The sequence below is a fragment of the Polistes fuscatus genome, unplaced genomic scaffold (assembly GCF_010416935.1).
Source record: "Polistes fuscatus isolate 324 unplaced genomic scaffold, CU_Pfus_HIC Scaffold11, whole genome shotgun sequence".
Taxonomy (NCBI): Eukaryota; Metazoa; Arthropoda; class Insecta; order Hymenoptera; family Vespidae; genus Polistes; species Polistes fuscatus.
The window spans coordinates 2,689,358-2,705,768 of record NW_025113009.1 but is presented as its reverse complement, the minus strand read 5'-3'; the positions used below and the strand labels follow the sequence as shown (position 1 = coordinate 2,705,768).

At 37.2% G+C, this 16,411-nt stretch overlaps 1 protein-coding gene across 3 annotated transcripts in view; it reads right to left on the bottom strand.

Annotated features, from left to right (window-relative positions):
- Window positions 1-650: 650 nt before the first annotated feature.
- LOC122526244 (ubiquitin carboxyl-terminal hydrolase 48-like) overlaps window positions 651-16,411 on the bottom strand; it is a 55,747-nt gene continuing 39,986 nt past the window's right edge. For 2 of the 3 annotated variants that reach the window (XM_043649533.1, XM_043649531.1), the window contains exon 17: window positions 6,818-7,036. In XM_043649533.1, coding sequence (XP_043505468.1) covers window positions 6,923-7,036 — 114 coding nt within the window. In that variant the 3' untranslated portion in view covers window positions 6,818-6,922. Of the gene's footprint in view, window positions 938-6,817; window positions 7,037-16,411 lie in introns of those variants that run through there. The other variant, XM_043649532.1, reaches the window with a different exon arrangement.

Genomic DNA, 16,411 nt, shown 5'->3' with positions numbered 1-16,411 from the left:
AATAATTAAAATCTTTTAAAATAAACTATATGATGAATCTTAACCTTTTCGTTACTACCACAAATAACCCATATAATAATACGGGTCATATACATGCAAAGGCCCCGCCGATCTATATATATATATATAAGAGTATAGTATAGAATAAAACCATGCCCCATGCACGAGCGAATTTTACCTGGAACGATACTCGTGGTAAAGCATGCCGTAACGAAAGGGTTAAAGAATACCTTCATCTCTCGGTGAGTATACATAGCACCGTGTTTTATGGTTGCACGTTTATCGAACAACTCTGTTAATATCGTCTTTCCTTTCTTCGATAAGAATATATATATATGCTTTAAAGAATTTAAGGATAAGTATATAGCCAACGCGATATTTGTGCAATTATTTTATCGATTAATTTTCTATCAACGACCGATTTTTCGATAAGAACAAAAATAAGGAAAGACGATATTTTGTCGTTGTTGTTCCTTTTGTTTGTTTTTTTTTTGTCTTTTTTTCAATTTTTTTCCTATCATTCATATTTCTCTGTTTTCTAAATAAACGAATTTACTACATCGTGTCGTGATGAGAAAAAGAAGAAGGATCAAAGAAATTTCAACTACGATTAACATTTTCCAATGAGTTTCTTCTTCTTCTTCTTATTCTTCTTATTCTTCTTTTTTAGTCAAATCGAACGATGTATTGTAGCACGATATAATATTTCTATATATATATATAATATGTTAATATACATATATACATAAATACACGTATCTGTGGAGTATTTATATGTATATATGTATTTACATAATATTATTAGCTCGCGTAGAAAAATATTTTATGCTGCCCATTGGCTTATCCGTTTATCAAAACCGTTCTAAGGTTTTCAACGTAATATTTGGCTACTACCAAAAATCGAATCTCGCAGATCAGCTTGGCACCAATTCGGTTCCTGCAACAAAATAAAATTCAATTAAAATTATTTCCGTTGTACGTAATACAAATATCAATTAAATAGATTCTTTCTTTCGATCATAAACAGCAAGTCAATGTTATCGAATAATTGCATTCAAGATAAAACGTCATTAATGAATATTTCGAATGAATTTGTTTATGTCTCATCGTGAGACATAACTTCTTCAAGGAAGGTGCTGAAGTTTTATTTAAATCGAATACTCGGAACATTGGACCCAAAATACAAATTTGGACCAATTAAATATTTGTAATTTTTAATTACAAATTTCAAATTTCTTTTATCATACGACACGCATAATACAAATATCTCGTTATAAAAGCGCGTAATAATATTTATTAACATTTCTTATGATCGTATTAATGATTTTTTTGTTTTTGTTTTATTTCTATCACATTTCTTTCCGAGTTATCTTAAGTTTCTTCGAGTTTTCATCCGAAAAAGGGAGGAATTGACTTGGATGCATTGTCTTTACTATTGTCTTCAACCGAATGTCTGTGTATATCGTGATTTCCAGAAGAGTGAACGTACGTCGGTTAGGCGAACGAACGAACGAACGAACGAACGAACGAACATTTTGTTGTGTCCGAAATAGAGAATCGAACAGGGAGTTTGGCTTTTTCGCTCGGCTGACTTTTCCGAAAGGTTTTTCTCAGTCCTTGTAGTATATACAACCGGAAGTTAGCCAAAGTTGAACCCTTTTCCACCGTATATACTTTTCTTCTTTTCTTCGACTTTCTTCCACGGTTCACGGAGAATTTCTTTCGGGAAAAAGAAAGAAAGAAAGAAAAAAAAAGAAAAAGAAAATGACGAGATAAATAGCTCAAAAGTTTACAAAGTTAACAAACCGTGTACGACGGAGCGTATACGAACAATTAGAAATAGGGTGTGCTGCTTGTTTTCTACGTGTAAAAATAAATCACAGAAAAAAAGGAAACATTTATTTTTTGCTCGTGCTAAGATCCATACTAAATTTTCAAGAAAATCTTACGAACCCTACGAAAGAAGAAGAAGAAAAAAAAAAGAAAAAGAAAAGGAACGAAAAAGAGCGGAAGAGAAGATGATTTTCAAGGTCGATAATATCCAAGCTTCTTAAAAACGCATTAAGAAAAGAAATAGTCGTAGATTAAGACGATATATGGAAAGAAAAAATAGTAGGAGGGGAAACGAAAGAAATTTGGGGTGGGGGGAAAAAAAATATATGTATCGTTCAAAAAAAAAAAAAAAAAAAAAACGACGACGTTGAATCGATAGAAAAACGTATCAAACGTTCTCTCATAACTGACCTATTTTTCTAACAACCGTCAAGGTCGAGCTTTACGAGTCTTGGAAAGAGGAGAGGAGAGGAGAGGAGAGGAAAGAAAGGGAAGGGACATGGGTCGCGAGGATGATCAGGGTGAAATTGATGGGTAGGTCTCTCTCGATGTTACGAACGTACGCCTGTGCGAAAGAGTAAATGTGTGTTTGTGTGTGTGTGTGTGTGTAAAAGAGAGAGAAAGAGAGATGTTCTTCTCGATCCTCCCTCAGCACCTCGTCTTAGTTGACTATGACAAATAATTGCCGAAGCTTAACATAAGCCAGAGGCGGTATACTTAGCTAATAGCAAAAAAGGATACGATAGAGCGTTTGTATGTTGGTGTAGTGTCTTTCTATTCTTTCTACTTTACCTTCTCTTCTTTCTCTTTCTCTCTCTTTCTCTCTATTTCATAGTCACCCTTCTCGGTGTTCTTTTCGTCATTCTAAAGAGAAAGAAAGAAAGAAAGAAAGAAAGAAAGAAAGAGAAAGATAGAGGGAGTCGACAAGTTCCACCGTGAAATTCTTGCGAGAGACGTTTCTGATATAAAAAGAAAAAGAAAATAAAAAAGAAAAAAAAAAGCATCCAAGATGCATTTGCATCGTACGGAATAAAAACCATTCCCGTCCAACGTTCGCAAAGCTAGAGAGTAGGACGGAGCATTATTTCTCGCCTATATTTTAGAGAAATAGGATAGTTCGCGTTTTTACGTAGACTTCGAATGTCGCGAGATGTCACGATAACGTTGAGAATGAATTTACGTTTATACATTCTATTGGATTGTTCGGGAAATGTAATTTTGCTATTATTCTTCTTTTTTTTTTTTTTTGATACTTAATAACGAAGGATTTTCTCGTATCGAATATTTTTTCCGCGATCGCTTTGATTTTTGTTCATTTTTGATACGATGCCAAGAAAGAGAAAAAAATCTATTGGGAGAAGATCGAAACCGGGGGGTAAAAAGGTTTCAAATCGTGTCTGTAGTGTTCATTTGTTAAATTGTAAAATGATTTTGAGGATTAGAGTATAAAATAGATATCCTTGTAAAATAGAAAATAAAAAAGATACTAGTTATTTTTCGTACAAATGAATATAATAATAATAAACATAATAATAATAATAATAATAATAACGCGTAATATCGTATAATTTAAATTGGAAAAAATAAAAAATTGAACGTTACGTCTTAAACAAACTAGACAGAGGTATTTTCTCGAAAAAGGGGGCCCGAAAATAGTTATCGTTCTTGGGAGTAGTCGATGAAAATGCTTAGGTTCCAAGCGAAACGACATAATGGTTTTTAGCCAGCGGTGAAGATTGCGAGAGTAGAAGAAAGACAAAGAGAGAGAGAGAGAGAGAGAGAGAGCCTGCACAACTCAACTTTCTCTCTATCTCTTTCTCTCGTTCTAGTTGTTCGTTCCATCTATACGAAGAGAAAAAGGTTCTTCCCTTTTCGAAACTTATACTTATTATTACATTATCTCGTGCTCTAGTATAATTTCCGACGATGGTTAGAGAAGCCGACAGAAGATGATGAGTAAGAGAAAGAGAAATACGAATACCGAATACGAATACAAACATGAAGATGAAAATGAAGATGAAGATGAAGATGAAGATGAGGATGAAGATGAAGATGAGGATGAAGATGAAGATGAAGATGAAGATGAAGTAAAGAAGATAAAGGAGAAGAGAAGAATGAGAAGAGAAAAATAATAGTCGGCTTAGAAGAGATGTGTTTTCTAAAGTCGTTCGCGCATAATCGCCGCCTATACGCTGCTGTTGTCTCTCTCTCTCTCTTCTCTCCTTTCCGCAACTGCAGTAAGAAGAATGAGAGTGCAAAAGAGAGAAAGAGAGAGAGAGAGAGAGAAGATGCTTCTCTCTCACGGTGACAGGTGCATCCTCCTCTCCTCCTTTCTTCTGTCGAGTCAAACAGCGAGCACCAAGGCACGACGACGATAATGTCTTCATCTCCCGCCCCATTCCTTCCTTCCGTTCGCTTCTTTTCTTTTCTTTTCTTTTCTTTTCTTTTCTTCTCTTCTCTCCTCTCCTCTCGCGACTACTAGTTTTTCGCGACACGAGACTTCTTTCACGCTCGCGCTTACAATCTTTAGCTTAATAGTTCCCGAGCAAAGGATGTGTCAATGGGGTAGGAGGAGTTTAGGTAGGAATCATCTTCATCTTCATCATCATCATCGTCATCATCGTCGTCATCGTCATCGTCATCGTCGTCATCGTCATCGTTATCGTCGTCATCTTTCCGATCATTTCAAACGTGAAATCATTCAACCTGAATCCTTAAACGTCGAATTTTTGTCTTTTTTAATATTATTTTAGATATTGTAAAGTAATCTAAATGAATGCATCGTATTGGACTTGGATTAGTATCTGAATAGAATTTCAAAAAATAGTTCTATATATGTGTTAATGTATTTTAAAATGATATGCAACGAGATGTGAACTAAATGAACAATTATTTATTTTTTTACTTTTTCTCGATACTCAAATTATTTTCCTACTAACGACACGAGACTTCTTTCACGCTCGCGCTTACAATCTTTAGCTTAATAGTTCCCGAGCAAAGGATGTGTCAATGGGGTAGGAGGAGTTTAGGTAGGAATCATCTTCATCATCATCGTCATCGTTATCGTCGTCATCTTTCCGATCATTTCAAACGTGAAATCATTCAACCTGAATTCTTAAACGTCGAATTTTCGTCTTTTTTAATATTATTTTAGATATTGTAAAGTAATCTAAATTAACGCATCGTATTGGACTTGGATTAGTATCTGAATAGAATTTCCAAAAATATTTCTATATATGTGTTAATGTATTTTAAAATGATATGCAACGAGATGTGAACTAAATGAACAATTATTTATTTTTTTTACTTTTTCTCGACACTCAAATTATTTTCCTACTAAAATCTTAGTCTTTTTCTTTCTGTTAAGGAAAAAATATTAAATAAATTAGTATTCGATTTAACTTTTAATTAGATTAAAAAAATAACAAATAAAGAAAATGATGTGCAATAATAGAGAAATGTTTAATATATTATTAAAAAAAAGAACAACTGTAAAATAATTGATAAATATATATATGTGTGTGTGTAATAGTTTGGAACACTGAAGTGTTCTTTGAACACTTTTAACGTGAGAAAACTTGCGTGTTCATGAATGTACTTCGGAGTTTGCAGAGCTCCTTAATAAACTCAGTTCACGAAAACCATTAATAACCTACTGCCTTGGCAAAGGAGGATAAGCGTGGAAAAGAGGAAAGCTTGGGAACGAAGAGAGGGTTGGAAACCACCACCTCGTTCGTGCTAAACTTTTGGAATGTTTCGAATCGAGTGGCTTCTTTTTCCCTCTCACACTCTTATTATACTTATTACATTACTTGGAATTTTACTTGGAGAAGAATACATCAAAATAATGTTTCAATAATTTTTTTAAAAATATTTTTCCCATTTAAAAAGATAAAGATTCTTATTAAGAAATTTGGCTTGAACGAATTCAAACGTAAATACGTGATTAAAAGTTCAAATAAACTCTAGAATAGAATTTTATAACGAGATTTATAAAATATAAATATAATTTATATATATATGAGAAAGTATTAATTTTAATTTACAAAACCGAGCGTTCGTACCGAAAACGAAACTACGACCGATTTTACACAAAAAAACAAATGTTTAACAATTTTTGTAATCAACTTTATAAACGAGACGACTCATACAAACGCGTATGGAAGATCCTGTAAATTTATTTATCAAATTCTATCTAAAAAGAAAGTTTAAAAGAAGAGAAGAAAAATATATCGAAAGAATTCGATTTCCGTAAATCGAATTTAACGTGTAGGAAAAGTAACGCGAGATCTTAGGTAAAAGGGAAAAATAGAGAGGAAAGGGAAAGAAAAAAATAAGTAAGAGTGAGAGTAAAAAAAAGAAAGAAAGAAAGAAAGAACGTCGAGAGTAGTCCTAATGCGACGTATCAATATACGCGGAACCAACGAGATAGTGGTGATAGGCCAATATCGCATAAGTGCCTCGATTCGCCGTCATTTGTTACGTTTTGTTCGGGTCTAAGTAATTTAAGAGTCACCCCTTGCGCACAGAGAAAGGAAATCGGGGGTGGTTTCTCTCTTGGTATCTCGAAAGACAGTTGGAATACGATAGACAAGAGAAAAAAAGGAAAGAAGGAAGGGTAGTAGTAGTAGTAGTAGTAGTAGTAGTTATGATGGTGGTGGTGGTGGTGGTAGTGATGGTGGTGGTGGTGGTGGTGCACTTCGCTTCCTTTCTTCGGCAAATCGCAGCATATTTGTCAGATTTTTGTTGAAGAACAAAACCTAGCCCGATCTTTCCTCCTTCCACCAACGGGACACAAAAGAAAAGAGACGAAAGACCCGAAGGAAGACGTCCTCTGCCTCACTTAAGTGGATTGCTTTTGCTTCTCCTAACTTATATATATATATATACACGTTAGATATAAGACATACGGTATATGTATATGCGAATGTGTGTTAGAAACACCCAAGTATTAATACGAATCTTCTTCTTTTTCTACTTCTTCTTGTTTCCCTCTGGCAGCAACAGCAGACAGCCGCGTTTGATTTCGCGCACTTCTCTCGATTTATATTTCGAAATTACGTCTATAAGAGATCATCCATTAGGATCACTAAATTATAACACGTATCTCTAACTTACCCTTAAAACCCTTCTCCGGTGACGTAACCTCCATACTTGTCGCATCCGATTCGACGCTAGGCTCGGTTTCTACTGGCGCGTCAATCTGAAAAAATCAAACGAAAAGATAATTTATATATATAAACAAAGATTCAATCATATTAACCTCCCCTCTCCTCTGATTTTAACGATTTCAACTAATCATCCTGTTGATCCATCGAATTTAGGGAGGAAAAAGTATCATCGTACTTTTTCAAATAAATTTCATCATTTCTTTTTTTTTTTAATTAAAAACCCATATAAAAACCTATTCAATTTTATTCGTCATCGATTTATTCGACAAAAAATTCGATTAATTAATTTCGCGTAAGATATAAATGACATTTGAATGAAATCAAATGTCAGAGTCGTCAACGGGGTAAAATTCGTTTAACGAAAGAAAACCGAATGAAAGATTCCTATAAATGTAATTTGAAACGTGATAAAGCAAAGGAATGGAAGATGTAAGTTGAATTTTAGCGATGGCTCGCATAAGAGGACACGTGTTTACAGCTGCCGACGGCCGTAGGAACGTCTTCCCACGCGTCTTCTCTCTGATCGCACACGTGGGATCATCTTTGAATGTGGTGTAAAGAACCCCTTCCTTGCTTCTACTTTAACTTTACGGAACGATCTTTTCGGACTTATAATATATATCTCTCACGCTTCGAATAATCTTCGCTATTACCATCAATCGAATTTTTCATTATTTTATTAATTAATATATGAAATATTATTTATATTCGACAACGTGTGTCGTCGGATCGTTTAAATTTGTTTGAAAACAAATTTTTATTTCTTTTTTTTTTCCCCGATTCCCCTCCCCCTCCACCTCCCTATCCTAATTCGATTCTCAGATGATTATCTTTTTTTTGTCCATCTTTGTCATACGAAAAATTCATTTCTACGATTGTCTCTACGTGAAAATAGAAATAGAACGAGAAGTAGGAAAATAAGAAGAAAAAACAAAAAAAATGGAAAGAAAATTTGTCATAACAAGTAGCACGTAAACCGCGTAGGTGTGATTACGTCTCCGGGATCCCTTTTTCCCACAGGACTAAATATAGCAAGTGTCATACGATGTTCTGGACACACGTGTCTCTTCTAAGACGTTCGTATATAATCGGAGACATCTGGTCGATGTTTCCTGCTAGTCGACTATAGTCTCTCTCTCTCTCTCTCTCTTGTCTCTACACGGTATGATTTATGATATTTTCGAACGATGAATTTTCGTAGATTAGTTATGAGTACATTATCATCTCAACTGTATTTCCATTTATTTTGTTGACTGAAATTAAACGCGCAAAAAATAAAACGAAAATAAAAAGGAAAAGAAATAAAGTAAAACAAAATGATAATCGTTTCTCGTTGTTTCGCAAAACGATCCATCATCAACCACCGCGAGCCGATATTTCCGAAGATCTATCGATCAGTTCGAAAAGCAAAACGTAATTCTAGCGTAACTTGTAGTTTCCTCGAAGTAGTTTCCTTTCCGTTGAAAGATCAAAAGGTAGAAAAGAAGAAGACGTAGTAGTAGAAGATGAAGATGAAGAATAAGATGAAGGAGAGAAGAAGAAGAAGAAGAAGAAAGAAGAAGAAGAAAGAAGAAAGAAAAGAAAACTAAATAACGAGTTGTAGAAATAAAGAAAGAAAGAAAGAAGGAAGGAAGGAAAGAAGGAAAGAAGGAAGGAAAGGAAAGGAAGGAAAGAGAAAACGGGTAAAGAGCGTCTACACGGTTTATAAGTCGAGTTTTGAAATGTTCGGGCAATATAGTGAGTTCGTTATGAGCCTCGGTCCGACGTGGTATGGCTCATAATTGCAGACTCCGGACTCGGAAGGCGCACCTCTCGGCACCAAAGTTTAACTTGTCGACTGACACCTATTGTCCACCGAGAAAATTCAACTTGGAAGTAAAAAAATCGATCGAACGATCGATCGAATTTCTTTCAAATCTGGACGACACCATTGGCCGATATCTTGCCGATGTTGAAATAATATTTCGTTGGAAAAATTAATGAGAAACAATTGCGAAAGTTAGAAAGGGGAAGGAAAAGTTGTTCGAAAGAAATTCGACGTTACGGACAAAACCTTTCAGACCGGTACATGAAAATTATTAGTCCGGGAATGTCTTAATCTCTGACGGAGAGTAAAGTCTCGCGGTTCTTCGGCTTAACATAAACTATTATTTTATTTTATTTTATTTTATTTTTATATTTTATTTTCTTTCTTTCTTTCTTTTTCTTTTTTTTCTACACCGAGAGAGTGTTCCCCCGACGAGACGATGAGAAGATGAACTCTCTACCGAGTACCGCTGTTTTCAAAGGAAACGAGCCTCTACTACTCCTAACTTCGAACAAATTATGCCGAGAAAATCGATACCGTGAGTCCCAACTCGAAGAAGATATCTTTCTATTTTGAAATACGTTTCTACCTCTGTATTTGGATATCTACAAACTTTAAAATACTCTGATAAAACAGTCAATACTGAGAAAATGTCAATGGCAGGATTTAAAAATTTCGTTAAAATCGATATTACAAAGTAAATTGATCGAGAAAGAAAAAAATACGTGCAGGAGGAGGCGCGTTGGCATGGGCCAGACCAACCATGTTCGAGGTCGATGAAATGAAAGCACACGGTGGTGAACGGGAGAGACACGCGACGAGGGCCGCCAAAGCAAGAAATAAATGATTAATTTCTCTTCGTCGGTTGGAAACGATTTAACGCTACGATTTTCTTATCCTATCGTTACACGTTACGAGATTTCATTCTTTCTTTCTTTCTTCCTTCTTCTTCTTCTTCTTCTACTACTATCTCGTTGCATGAAGAAGAAAGATCATCGATGAAAAATTTGTCTACGATGTTTTAACATCGATTCCAATCGGTATCGAAATAAAACACGATATAAAAAGTGTGCAAAAGTTGACGAATCACTATCGTATCCTTAGTCACTATGATTTTTGCGATAGAAACATCCGAAGTCTATTATATCTATCTTATTATTTTTCTTCGAGTCTTTCGTAACCGGTTTAAAATTAAGCGAATGCTCGTAGTGTTATATTCACAGACTGTCCCAAGTTATTTATCTGTCTACATCAAGAGGGTGAATCTCACCCTTTCCTCTTCCTCAACCGCCTCTTAATACCGCGAGCCACAGAGTTAATAAACCCAACGTACCTATCCGAAACCCTTTCTCTTCCTCGCTTTCTTAAACAACGTTCGAACGTACACCCGTTTATAAAATCTTCATCGTCTGAAACATTTCAAACGATTTACAAAACTCTAACGTAAACAAAATTACATATAAAATATAATATAAAGAATGTTTAGAGATTGTTCAAAAAATGTCAACAAATGTTCAACAATATTCAATTCAATTCGTTTCTATAATTACGAGTTTACAATTAATCTTCCTTTATCCGGGATTTGAAGAACTTTTCAACGAGACCTTTTCAACGGTCACCCCCCACCACCACCCATACGAGCATTAAACAGCCATTGCCCCGTAGTTACTTAACTTTACCGAACATGCGGGTAACTAGTTTTTTATTTTTCAACCAAACCAGACCCATTAACCATATAGAAATATGCATATGCAGATATTTCTTATCACTAAAATAGTATTACCGTGAACCGGTTTAAATTCGTATAGTGAACTCGATACGAGTAGAAGTTACGTGGCGGAAGACCGCTTGGTATATAAATTCAAAGTAGATTAATATTGTCCCCGCGACTGTCGCGGCGCCAAACTTATGGCGCTAATTCGGCCGACGAATTATTACTCGGCAACCCCCGAGTAAAGTCACCATCCCTCCCTCCTGCCCCCCTTTTCCCCACCCTAAACTGCTGCTGGTATTCCTGTGTTTTGTTGAAAGCAGGAGATGATACTGTGTTGTCGTAGTAGTGGAGGAATAGAAACGGGGAGGAAAAGAGAAAGGAGGGCACCCTGTCGTTAATAGAAGTCGTACGTGCCCTACGGGATGTCTCCTCGTAGACTTTCTCTCTCTCTCTCTCTCTCTCTCTCTTTCTCTTTCTCTCTCTTGGAATGATATTCCTCGGTAACCCAAGAAAATCCTTCGTGATCTGAAGCGAAAATGAAAACACATATACTACATGGGGCATATATAATACGTTGCGAAATTCCTAATCGTAAGGAATTGAAATGTTACCACCATTAGCAGCATTTCACCACTATAATGACGACGACTAATTTGACGCGTGAAGAACGTTTAAAAACAAAATATAATCAAAATAAGGTATGGTAGGTTTACGAAGAGGAGGATCTTTTAAGAAAATGAAGAAAGATCCTGGAGACCGGAGAGTATTGTCTCTGTCTCTTGTCCTGTTCCCTCCCCCCCCTACCCCACCCTAGGGGGCGAGCTAAGAAGTACCGGAGACAACAGCTGTTTAGCATCCTCAATGAAAAAGTGGATGGTAATTATTCAAATTATTTTCTGGAAAAGGGCAGGGTTTTAAAGTCGGCCACCGAGAGTCAACGGAGTCGACGGATATCTTCATACACTTCCCTCCCTCGAGGTCTTCTCTCGTCGTGGTGTTTTCAATAGGGGAAGGGGGATGAGGAATGGGGAAGAGAGAGAGAGGTATGAAGAAGAAGAAGAAGAAGAAGAAGCTTCCTTTTGGTTAAGTTTACAAAAATTACTCCTCCCTCGCACCCCCCTGTCCCCCTTTTGTTCTCTAAATAATGGCGTGTTCATCGGTTTCGCGTTAAAAATGTTTCTTATCTACGGCCATTGAGAAATCTTTTACTCTTGTTCATATAAAAAAAAAAAAATTAAAAAAATAAAAAATTGCTTCGTTTATATCAAAGTCATTATTAAAAAGGGAGGAGGAGGAGGAGGAGGGGGAGGAGGCTCGATGGCGATGTCGTTAAGAGAGACGAATAAGAGAAAGAGAGAAATTGAGAAGATGATGCGAGAAGGTAGAGAGAAAGAGAGAGAGAGAAAGAGATTAGATTGTGGGACAGTTTTTAGACGGTCACCGACACCGCAACCGAGGTGTTGTGTGTGGGGAGGTGACTGATGAGTTTTACGCTCGATTGGATAACGGGTGGTGAGGAGAGCTCGACACTCGACCATTTTTGTACTTTTTTTTTTTATATTTTTCCAATCCCCTACCTACCCCTAACTCCCACCCTAGATTCTAACTTCTCCAGTTAACTATCGCGACGATGACGTTCGACCTAAATATCAACGGACTTTCTCTCTCTCTCTCTCTTTCTTTTTCTTTTTTTCTTTTTTTTTTTCGACAAAAATCCTTTCTCCGACAAAAATCATTAGATTTTACATAGAGGTATTATAATTGCAATTTTTCATAAACGGTGATTTGTTCTTCTTCATTAGACCGGATAACCGGTCTACTTTTGTTTTTAATACTAGGAATAATAAATAAATGAATAAAATCGATTATCATAGAGAGAAAGAAGAGACTAAGTGGTGAGATCGATAAATAATTTTATAAAAGTACGAGAGAGAAAGAGAGAGAGAGAGAAGTAACTAAGTTCGATGTTCCGACCGATCGAACAGAAAGTAGGAAGAATGTTCGTAGTCGATAAAACGGTTGGTTCACGTAAGACGATGAATTAAAGACGTGACTCAGCGATTTCGGAATGCCTTGGATGATCGCTGAAAGAGATGAAAGAAAGAAAAAGAAAGAGAGAGAGAGGAATGGTTAGACTAGAACGATGACAATGTAAGATTTCCGCGCGATCGAGCCGTGCCACTTGATTTAGACATGGTGCGTGATACATGCCACCTAAAATTCGGCCCCAAAATGAATTCGAGTAGGGCATTCAGGGTGATATGCCTGGCTCCGATGATCGCGTAGAAGCTTGGAAGAAGGAAGGAACAAGAAGAACAAGAAGGAGAAGGAGAAGAAGAAGCACTCGACGTTTCTCATCGAAAAAGAAAGAGAAAGAGAAACGGTGACTACGACGACGTCGAGGACGAGGACGAGGACGAGGACGACGACGAAAACGACGAAGCATGTTTCCGCTGTGCACAAAGACCGCCTTCATGATATTTCTCGCCCATCACTATCCTCGTCCTCGTCGTCCTCGTCTTTCTCTTCATTGACATCTTTTCGGTCGTCCAATTTCTCAACGTATCGTACCATATCTTATTTCTTTTGAAAACAAAAAAGGAAAAAAAAAAGAACAAAAAAGAAATAACATAGAATATTTCTATAAGAATATTCATAGAAAGGTATGTGTTAATAGTTAATGAAATGGTTATCAAAAACGATTAGGACGATCGTTACTCGATGATCCAAGTACTTCTAACAAGTTGCCACCCTTTACCGAAAGAACACTGAAATGGAGGAAGAGAAGGGTGATAACCTGGCAAATTGCGGAACGTAAAAGATCGCGAACGATTTGCTTCCCTTCTCAGAGACGAGAGAAGAATGGTACGAAGAAAGAGAGGGAAAGAGAAAGAAGAGAAAGCAAGAGAGAGAGAGAGAGAGAAGGAGAAAGAGAAATCACCCCTCGAGGAAACAGGCAGATAGTCGCAGGGTGGTCTTAGTGTGTCGCTTAGCACCCTATCCACGGGGATCTTCTCTATCTCTTTCCCAACCCCTCCCTCCCCCCTCTCTCTCTCTTTCTCTATCTATCTATTCCCCTTCGCTAGCCTCTTTCAGCCCCCTGGGTGCTGCGTTTGTCGTAAGCATTACTCACTTTCCTAGACGCCTACTCGCAAACCCCAGTCGTCGTCCCCGAGGCTCACTGACTACATTAGGGGACAAATCTTCCTCTTCCTCCTACTTCTTCTCTCCGAGTTGGTCAGGATTCAACGAATAAGGGTGGTGGTGATGGTGGTGGTGGTGGTGGTGTGCTAGTGACTTGTGCGAGTATCCACGATGTTTGGGCGCTAGCCGTTTTAACTTACGCTCGCGGAGGAGTAGCCCTAACTGGACCAAAGGAAGAGGAAGAGAAAGGAAAAGAGGAGGAGGAGGAGGATGAGGAGGAGGAGAAAGAGAGAAACAGAAATATAATCGAGATAGGAGTCCAAAGTCTTCTGTGTGATCTATGGAATCTAGACGGCTTTTAACATTTAGAGATTAATCTTTCGTGTTTTGCCACTCGAAACTGGATACCCCTGTGATTATTGTTGTTGAAACTTTGTCACGAGAGTAATTCGATTGATGAAACTAACGGAAAAGGGACTGCCACGTTTTCTTTTTCTTCTTTTCTTTTTTTTCTTTTTTTAATTCTCCACGAGTCTCAATTATACGAAAATTGTCGAGGGTACGATGAGATCGTCGTACTTTGAACAAAAAAAAAGAAAAAGAAAAAAGAATATAAAAAAAATCATTCCATAGGAAGTTTGTTTGTCTAACAATATTAACGAGAACGGTAGGTCTGTTAGTATATATCGACGTGTATTCGAGAGACCACTTGTTCGAAACAGCAACCTGTAGAGGCTGGCATACCGCACGGTTCACAAGTGCGTGTATGTACAAGAGCGAGCGAGAAATAAAGAGAGAGAAAGAGAGAGAGAAGAAGAGACGGAGGAATTCAGGGTTACCATCCCAGCCAAATATAGATCGGAGTGTATGTGGGAACACGTGTACGCAACCATAAATATCCGCTGTGCGTTTCGTGAACGTCATAAAAGCATCCTCCTCCTCCTCCTCCTGTTTCTTTCTTTCTTTCTCTCTTTCTCTTTCTCCCACCCTCTTCTCTAACTCTCTCGCACTCTTTTAAAAGTACTCACATCAGTCTTTCTATCCGTACAATATTATTATGTCAGGGATTTCAGGGCGCGAACGTTCAAGTTTTTCTAACTATACTCAAAGAGAGAATGATAGCCGATACTCCCCCACCCTACCCTAGCCCCCTCTCCATTTCTCCCCTCACCTTCTTCTTCCTCTACCTTTAAACAAGGACGAACTTACCGAGTAGGACTACCGCGATAATCCAAACACTCGTAAAACTGTATCGAGTTTTATATACCCAGCCGGATATAGTCCAACTTTACGATCTGTTTCATTTACTTTTACGATCCCCTCCCCTCTCTCTCTTTCTCTCTCTCTCTCTCCTTTCGCCGTACTAATACGACCGAAATATTCAAAGTTAATGTTCTCGATTGATAAACGATGCGAAGAATTTACCAGAGATTAAACGAACCCAACAAGAGGAAAAGAAAATTAACAACGAGGAGAGACAAGGCCAAGGAAAATATATATTTTAATTTTTTTCTTTTTTTTCCTTTTTTTATGGAAACAAAGAGAGAGAAGGAGAGAATTGACTTGAATTATTCTTTCGAATGTTTCGTAGAAAGAGAGAGAGAGAGAGAGAGAGAATTTGTTGATGTGTAACCCCATAAGAGATGATATAAAAATACAGTGGAATACTTGGGAGAGTACTTTCAGACGTACGTAATAAAGTATACTCTCTCTCTCTCTTCTCTTTCTCTCTCTCTTTCGCTTGCTTGGTTGGTTGCTTCGAGCTCTCCCGCAGCCGCAAGCACGATGCCCGTCGTTCTGGCACGCCACATGTCCCTCGACAGTGAGCAAGAGGAAAAAGACCAAGTATCTCGGTGGAAAAGAAGAAGAAGAAGAAGAAGATGAAGAAGATGAAGAAGAAGATGAAGAAGAAGAAGAAGAGAGAACCATCGAGAAGGTTAATCTGAAAGCGAGCGGTGCTTGCTTGGTGGGCGGTGGTTTGTCGAGGCCCGGTTGCGACGAGGTTTGCATCAACAAACAGAAGCTTAGTTGTTACTGCTTAGGATGACTGAGGAAGGAGCCATCAAGTGGGTTTGATATGGACACCGTTTAAACTTCAATGTCTTCTTGAAACTCTTCGAATATATGATACATAACACATTGTAATATGTGTCGGTTATTACGACAGTACGACTAAATTCTAAGAAATTTTTCTATAATGAATTTTGACACGATTTCATTATATATATTTATATTAACGAATATATATTTGTAGAACATTTTGTTATAATAATAAATTTATAATACATTATTATCGTAATTATCGGCACAAATTGATAATACTATCTTTGTTAGAAAAATGTAACCCCTCCAATATATGAGTTTAATAATTAAACGACAAAATAACAGTGTCGCGTTATTAGAATGTTTATAACGTGAAAAATAATTAAATAATGATCAACACTAGTAGTTTAGTTTTCCGATAAGCAAAGTCAATATACGATAGGCATAGTCGAGTTATGGTATAACCGGGCTCGCGGCTACGGACCATAACTTATTCAGCGTTTAAGGGTGCCGAAGTTAAAGAAGAGGAGAGGAGGAGGAGGAGGAAAGAAGGAGGGATCATAAATCATGGCATTTTCAGATTTTCTTTTATCGGTAGTTCTCTAGCCACGCCGGTTGTGACCACAACTGACCCAAGGCCCATAAATATCCCTATTAATATTAACTTAGGCTTTTGCCTAGGAGCTGAGAATCGCGAGT